The 8,559-nt window shown below is 29.2% G+C and overlaps 1 protein-coding gene across 2 annotated transcripts; it reads right to left on the reverse strand.

The window, feature by feature from the left end:
* Positions 1–264: 264 nt before the first annotated feature.
* LOC136226660 (serine carboxypeptidase-like 17) lies at positions 265–6,663 on the reverse strand. Of its 2 annotated transcripts, XR_010687815.1 has the most exons (15): positions 6,390–6,663; positions 6,161–6,306; positions 4,570–4,646; positions 3,630–3,752; positions 3,358–3,460; positions 3,243–3,280; positions 3,038–3,139; positions 2,751–2,837; positions 2,500–2,643; positions 2,061–2,132; positions 1,863–1,981; positions 1,461–1,574; positions 1,217–1,271; positions 500–649; positions 265–279 (listed from the first exon to the last, which is right to left on the reverse strand). XR_010687815.1 is itself a non-coding variant. In XM_066015275.1 (14 exons), exons 1-14 carry the CDS (start codon positions 6,515–6,517, stop codon positions 563–565), a joined length of 1,395 nt encoding a protein of 464 aa, XP_065871347.1. In that variant the 5' UTR covers positions 6,518–6,663; the 3' UTR covers positions 418–562. The 2 variants fall into 2 exon arrangements, 1 of the variants encoding a protein (XP_065871347.1); XM_066015275.1 differs by lacking the exon at positions 265–279 and having other exon boundaries at positions 418–649.
* Between the last annotated feature and the right edge of the window lie 1,896 nt (positions 6,664–8,559).

Raw genomic sequence — 8,559 nt, forward strand, 5'->3', positions numbered from 1 at the left:
TTCCATCAACCAAACATAGGAATAGTAATTCCTAAGAATTTCTATTCCATTCTTTGTTATTCTATTCCTTTGGAATAACCATTCTATTTCATTCCATTCTATTCCGCGAACCAAACGGCACCTAAGAGTCTCTTGGAGATGCTCTTAGTCCCCTTGTCTCCTAGCCATGTGCGTCTTCTTCTTGGGCAGAAAACTGATTGACCGTCGCTAAAAGTCAATGGTTCGTCGCTGAAAGTGAATTTGTCGTCGCTGAAAAGAAATTCCCCGTCGCTAACGATGCTTATTTGAAATTTTTTACAAGCCAACGATGATATGCAACACAAATATAATGTTATATGTCAACAACAGATGTAAAAAATATATACATTTTATTAAATTTTTAGCATATTATTCTATCGCATAATATTTTATTACTATTTGTTCTGATAAAAAAAAAGATTATTTTATTGTCATGAAAGCATACAAGAGTTTTAAAAATAAAATATAAAAATTTATTCACCTTTTATTAATAATAATGCTGAACTTCATATGGATGTTATGTCATTCACATAATAAAACAATACTAAATGGAATAATAATTAGAAAACCATCTATTGACCATAGCAAAGCATTCCTTAGGCCTTGTTTCTTGAGCTGAGTGACCCCCACCCTGGACATAAAACATAATTAGAAAAAAAAAAAACAAATTACTCTATTTTGTATTAACTTAATATATATATTTACACCCTTAAACTTGATATGTTTTATTTATTAGTACCCTGAACTTTTAAAATAACTTATCACACACTTATAGTTGGCTTTAATAACTTATCACGCATCTATAGTTGACTTTAAAAACCTATCACACACCTATAATTTGCTCATTCGGACCTCCTAGATACAAAATCACTGACAGGTGAGGTGGCATACAGGACGAACCCATACGATTTTCTTTTTTTCTACAGCATGCACATGCTACTTCATCTGTCAAAGATGACAGATCAGTGATTTTGGATGCAGAAGGTCTGAATGAGTCAACTATAAGTGTGTGATAAAATTTTAAAACCAACTATATGTGATATGTTATTTTAAAAGTTCAAGATGCCAATAAACAAAACGTGTCAAATTTAAAGGTATAAATATACATTAAGTCATTCTGTATTCATATTCATATTCAAATACAAATACAATATGTAAAATGTACTAATAATGACAAAAAGGAAATGTCAATTCTTGCCTTAACAGTTACAAATGTCAAATTGTATTTCTTCTTGGAATATGAAATTGCATATCTGCATAATTTTTGGAAACAATATACATAATTAAATTCCAACGGTATTTTAGCGACGAAAAGGTTTTGGTTACTACTGTTGCTAATTACATTTAGTGAGGGATTAATGAACAAATTTTCTATTTATCTCTTGTTTTTACTTGTAGTGATATCTAATAAGAATTTAGATAGAATAAAGATGGAAACTAACCCGACGACTTGATGATCAACAAACCATGGATGCCAATTCTTTTTAATTGGCAAATGTAGGGATTGAATCCATTGATAGGTGCCCAAATATGGAATGACGGAGTCAGCATCCCCGCTGCATAATGTTACTATAAGCTCAAGTATCAAAGTGTAAAACATGCTACAATTTAGATATAATATTGTAATTTACTTCTACTAAATGATGACAAATTAGTATTTTAAATAGAAAGATGTAAATTTTTTTAGTAAAAGAAAACGGGGCGCAGAATCCCATCCTCTTTACATCCCTAATAGGAGATCACACAGGTTTGTCAATCAAGACTCTCAAAATAAACAAATAAAATTAAATTAAAGATGCAAATTTCCATCACTAAATATACAATTATCGTCCGTGATTCACTACCTGAAAATCAGAGCTTGATAGCCTCTCTTAGAGAGTTCCCTATGATATTCAACAGTGCTTGGAACGTCAAAATTGTACCATAAGCTAGCGTTGCGTCTTGGCCATACTTTTATTGTCCCCTACACTCATTTATCAATTACGTATAAGATACTAATTAACCGAAATTAATCTTAATTACTTAATTAGACAGTACGTTACCTCTCGAATATGTAGAGCACGTTGGACATTCTTGTCATTAGCCCAATAATAGGAGAACAACAACATATAATCCTACAAAACATAATTATATAAATTTTAATTACATAAATTCAATCTCTTCAATATTTGAAATTAAAATATTTATACCATTAATTAATCATTTTTAGGGTATAACATTACTGTAGGAGACTCTCTAACAACATTTTATAGAAATGTTTTGACAGAAATTTCTGACGGAATGTAAATGTTTGTCGAAAGCATCTCCTACGAGATTATATGCAACATTTTTTTTGCTGTAGCAATCCTTTTGCTGATTGTAATATCCGGCGAAAATATACATTTTTCGATGGATATTTCCGTAAGTGATCACATTTTTTATTCGTTTTATCATTTTAAACGTAAATTCAATAAAAGAAAACAAGAAGAAAGAATAATTTACCCTGCAATATTGAAAAGAAAGGTGGATATTGACATCTATGTTATCCAAGATGGAAGAAAAATCAGTCTCTCCAAGCAAAGCACCAAGATCCCAATGACTACACTTGGGTTCATATAAGTTTGAAGTGTATACTTTCTTGAAAGTCTGTCATGAAATTAATTAAATTAAATCAAATTAGAATTTTTTTTTTTTTCAATTTAAGCAATTACGCTTACATTAATTTAAGAAATTTAAGAATGATATATACTAACCTCATTAACAATTTGAAGACCCGTAACGCATATTTGGTTGCTTCGATCTGGATAGAGGTATTCACTTTTGCAATTTTGTTCAATTTCCTTTTATTCCATTCATAATTAAGAGTTTAAATCCATGCAAGAAAATTGATGTTATCATTCGCGTCGAAAAAATTAAAATTAACAAGCATAAACAACTAAAATTATTAATCAAAATTGTTATGCATGCTCAAGAATTAATTAAATCAAGTCATAATTTATCAAATGATGAAGAAAAAAAATTAAAATGAAAATAAATTTACCTTATAAAGTTGATCGGATATGAGTTGTTTCTTATGAGCAAATTCTATTCTTGAACCCAGATCATACTTGTAATCCGTAAGTGGATTTCCTAACATAAATCCCTGAAATCAATTTTTTTTATGTAACCATAAATTAATTTATTAATAACCCATCGAAAAATCTATAATCTGTAATTAATTTTTTTTTTAAATTATGTATGCATACTTTGAGGTTTATTTTGGGCTCACTCCCTTTATCGTTTCCTGCAATAAAATTATAGGGAAAAAGGTTAAATTAAATAAATAGTAAATATAATAAAATTAAATTTAAATCAAATTACCTTTAGATATTTCTTGAAGAATGGTTGGAACCAATATGCCAGAATAAGAATCACCACCAAAAAAGAATGGATTTGATAGAAATTTTGGGTGTGTTCTAAGCCACTGCATGGAAGAATTTTTCCACAAACATATTTGAGCTTTAATTATTTTGTAATTATAAATTAAAAAGAATTTAATTCCAAAAAATAATCAATAAAGTAACAACAAAAAATAATAATTAATCAAATAGAAAAATTTATCATTATTTACAATAAAAAATGAGTTGGCTTACCTTTCTAAGAAATTGATTGACATGTTTTGCTGATATTAAATCACTAATTCTGTATCCTTCCCTAGTTGTTGCATATGAGAATCCAGTGCCCACAGGGAAATCCAAGTATAATATATTTGCAAACTGTCAAGTTATGTTTTATTTTTCATTTAATATAATATCATATATCAAATAAATATATATGAATCAATATATGATGTCTAGTAATAATATTTCTAGAAAAAAAAATGGTTAATACATAAATGTTACTTTAAAGTTAAGGTGTGTAAAGGGATGTTAATAAAAACAATTGGGATATCAAATGCTAAATATATAAATTTAGGAGTGAATTTATTTATTGCGCCAATAAAAGAAAATAAATAAATATATGAGTGAAGAAAATTATGAAATTGTTGAATTTGGTTTTCTCAAATATTGAATTTCAACTTAATAAGTTTTTTTTAATATATCTCAACAATTAAATATAAATCAATAAATTTAATTTAATTATTTAATAGATAAGTTATTATTTTTAGGAATAAGGTACCAAACTAGGTCAATGGTTTTTGGAGAAGTATCAATTTAAGTTTCACGTACAAAATAGGATCAATATGGGTTTAACGTTTAAAAATGGTATTAATTTAGGCTTCGATAACAGAACGTGACACACTATTCATATTACCCTGTTAAGTTATGTCAAATGTATGTGTAGAGAGAAATCAGAAATTAACGGAGTAATATGAATGGCGTGTCACGTTCCGTTATCGAGACCTAAATTGATATTTTTTTTAAACATTAAGCTCATATTGATGTTATTTTGTACGTGAAAGCCAAATTGATACTTCCAAAAAAAACATAGGTCATTTAAAAAAATTAAATCTCTATTATGAATTTTATAATTAATAATATAATCTGTTAAGTTAAAACTCCATTTTAGTGAATTTATCAGAAACTGACTCACCATTGTCCATGAATATGGATTGAGTACAAGTGATGGCTTGCCTGCTCTACTATTAGTATAGTTGAACATTATTGGACCTGCGAAATAATTAGTTACATATTTAATTACCCACGAAGTAATTAATTACATATTTAGGTCCGGTTTGGTAAAGAGCTTTTTGGACCAAAATTAGAGGTTTAAGCCATTCTAGAAGTTTTCTTTAATAGTTGTTTTTGGTGAAAAGAAGTTTGAAAGAGTTTATTGGATCCAAAATACTAATTTTGAAAAAAAAAATCATTTTAAAAGTTTTTTTAATGAGTTTATTGCTCTGTCTCTTTTTAAGGACATTTGTACCCTTATTTATTATCATCTAAAGACTTTACCACATTATTATTTATCATTTTACACAAACAGCTATTAACAATCAGCTAAGATTTACAAAACAAGTTTACACAATCAGCTAGTCAAATCAGTTAACCAAAAAAGTAATCACCTAACAGATAATATAACCAGCTATCAACTAACAGCTATTTACCAAACAGGACCTTAATTTCACTGAAAATAAATCATAAATTTAATAAAAGGGGAAAAAGTATCATAAGCCCTCATTTTTCCAATTTTTGCACAGTAATCCTTTGATTTTCAATTTAATACACAAATTCGGAACCTCAAAATGTTTTCTGTTCTTTCTTTATAAAATGATAATATGTTAAAAATTAATGGAGAATCTAAGAGACTATTTCATTCATGGAATTGAACAGAATAAGTATTATGCTCTACGAGTTTCTCTCATCATACACAAATCCAAGCCTTGATTTACAATTATATCTATAACATTTGGGGTAAATTTAGCATTTGCTATGAACAATTAATAAAGTAATTTTGTATGTTATACGTATTCAAAATGTAATGCATGCATTGGGCAGCTTCTTTCTTTTGTTTTTATTATCACTATTCATAATCCATGTTGCAACATTCACGTGAAGCTGATTTCATATATGTAATGTAACACCCTTTCTTTCTTACCTTAAAAACTGTCCTTTTCTTTAACAATTTTTTAACTTGTTCCTTTTAGGATTATTCTTCCCTACATCTCAGAAGCGTCTCAGGCAGGGGCGGACCCAGCCCAGAGCTCGGGGGCTCCGGCTCCACCTTTGAGTAAAATGTGTCCGGTAGTTCATAGCTTTCTCCCTAATTTTAGTATATTAATGCGTGTTTGTAGTGATAACAAAATGTTGAGATGGTTGAGTTGGTTAAGAGGCTTGTTTTGTTGTAAAAGGCCATAGGTTCAAACCCCTTGAATTTCATTTTTTCGTTTTTATTTATCCTAATTGATTTTACATTCAACACACAAAAACTAAGAAAATTTAAGTGTTTTAGTTTAGGAAATCAATTAAATATATTTACTCTTTTAACTTTGGGCAAAATGAAGCAGCGTGATAAGGATGCTAAAGAAAATTTTCCAGCCCATTAAGTACGTAACTAAAATTAGCCCTCCAAGTCTCAAATCCTGGCTCCGCCACTGGTCTGAGGCAGCTGGCAGTCATGCGGGCTACCTCCGCCCCTGAATTTATACGATGGCTCTATGTATAGAAAAGAAGTAAATACATACCAGATTGATAGAGCACAGCAGTAAGGACAGAGCAGCCAGGTCCACCTGTAATCCATGCGAGTAGAGGATCTTTTTCTGCATTATTTTCTGACTCGAAAAAATAGTAGAACATTTGAACCTCCTCTTTCTCCCCTACTCCTACATACCTTCAAAATTAACACACCCAACTCAAATATTAATTTCATTGATCTAAACACAAAAATTAAATAAAAATAACAGTAATACATACCCAGTTTCAAGCATGAAAGGGAGACTTCCTTGAAATCCAGGTAAAGTCTTGACTATTTTTTGAGACACAACAGTTTTGGAGATACTTAATAGAAACAATAACATCATCATCATCATCTCTTTCTTCATTTTTAGAGTTTTAAGTTTCAGAGTTTGAGAGAGATCAGAAAGCTATAGAGAAGAAGAAAGAAAGAGAACTGATTAGTTCTTATCTTCTTCAGTTTCTTTGTAATTGGAAATCTGTTTCCAAATCATTTAAAAGGTAAGTAATTAATTAATTCAACATATTTCTTTGTTTGTATGTTTACACGAGTTGTCATTTTAGAAATTACAGGTGCTTTCAACTTGTTTCATTTTCTTTGGTCAGATATATCATAAACGGTGCCGTTTGGCGTGTGGTTATGTGAGGAATTAGAATTGGGCTCTTTTCTCTTTTACATGTGGGCTGGATTGTTGTCTTTGATGTTTGGATATTGTTGGGCTCTTTCCTTGTTATATTAAGGAAACATAAGGCTTTCTAGGTGAAACTCGATTATTACTAGGGGTGGGCACGGTTCGGTTAACCGGTCCATTAGGTAAAAAAATTAATCAAATAACGGGTTTTTAACCATCCAAACTGAAATCAGTCCATATCAATCGGTTAACCATTAATTTCGGTTAACGATTTTTAACAAATTCTCACTGGTTAACCAAATATCAACGGTTAACCATAACTTTTACACAAATCTAAATTTTTAAACAATATTAAAATACACATAATTTTAAAAATTCAAAACGAAATGAATTCATATAATAGTTCAGAACTAAAAAACAATCCATGTTAATACATCGCTGATGGTGGTGTGTGTGAGAGGAGAGGAGAAGAACAAAAAGAATAGAATATGGTTTTTTTTTTTTAAACAAAAATAATAGTACGAACAATTATATTAATTTATCTATGTTATCCTAATGTATTTTGAACAAAACTAATATAATTCATATAATTTATATAATATATCTATATTAATCTATGTTAGTACAACAATTATATATTATAATATAACTTGTATAATATATTATTATTTTAAATATATATTTTTATTAAACGCTTCGGTTAACCGGTAACTGCGATTTTTGAACACCCAAAACCGAAACCGGTACCTGTCTATTTTTTTAACCATTAAAAAAACCACTGATTCAGTTAACTGCTTTTTCCGGTTCGAATTACCGGTTTCCAGTTTGTCCAGTTTTTTTTCCAACCCCTAATTATTACTTAGCTTGACATAATTTAACTAGGCAAAATTACATAGAAATTCACATTTTAAAAACTATGTATAACTATGTCAAGTCATAATTTTGAATTATGTCAAATTAAAAAAGACACTATTTTTAATCTATTTGAGAAACTAGAGTTTATAAATTAGTGGTTTAGAATGTATTATCTAGAATTTAGGATTTATGAATTGGAGTTCTAGAATTTTTAAGTTAGGATGTAAAATCATACTTTATTTGTTATATATAGAAAATAAAGACATATTCAGAATTAAGTTTGATAATTTGATTTAGTTGTAATTTTATATTAAGTTATGATATTCATGTAAGCCCTTTTAACTATTACTTGATATAATTATAAATAATTTTTTAAAACTTTTTTTTTTTTTTTTTTTTGTATAAATAGCCTTTATTTGGTTTCTATTGAAGATTAAGCCTTAATGCAAAATGCCTTAGCTTGCTTGGGATTTCCACTTTCTTTCCATTTCTCCTTTCCCCTTCATCTGCCCGTGACACTTTGGTACTGCACAAAACGAACTCTCATGTTTGAAATTGCTAAGACCTAAATTTTCTATTATAAATTGCCTTCATTTTTGTTATCGGTATGCTTCCATTTTTATTGTTTTCATCTCTCTTTTTCCTTCAGCCAAGTCTAGCTGCTTTCTAATATTGGCTTGGTTATCTACCTTAGAGTAAAATACCAAAATGGACTTTCAGCACCGATGTTTCCCAACATGTAAGCTTTAGTTCTATATCAAAGGGAGAAATGAGTCTATCCTGTAGCCGTTCTAGGAATAGTTCGGTACACCCATAATACACCTGATAGCTAGTCCACCCAATTTGAGTCTATAAGTTCCAATTTATCAAGTTTTACAAATCTTAAGGGCTTATTTGATTCATTGAATAAAGTAAGAATAAAA

Source organism: Euphorbia lathyris, chromosome 4 (assembly GCF_963576675.1).
Source record: "Euphorbia lathyris chromosome 4, ddEupLath1.1, whole genome shotgun sequence".
NCBI classification, from domain to species: Eukaryota; Viridiplantae; Streptophyta; class Magnoliopsida; order Malpighiales; family Euphorbiaceae; genus Euphorbia; species Euphorbia lathyris.

Coding starts and splice junctions, on each gene's coding strand:
- LOC136226660 (XM_066015275.1), bottom strand. CDS start 6,517: ATGAAGAAAGAGATGATGATGATGATGTTATTGTTTCTATTAAGTATC. Junction 6,307..6,389: donor CCTTTCATGCTTGAAACTGG/GTATGTATTACT, acceptor TTAATTTTGAAG/GTATGTAGGAGTAGGGGAGA. Junction 4,647..6,160: donor TGCTGTGCTCTATCAATCTG/GTATGTATTTAC, acceptor ATTATTTCGCAG/GTCCAATAATGTTCAACTAT.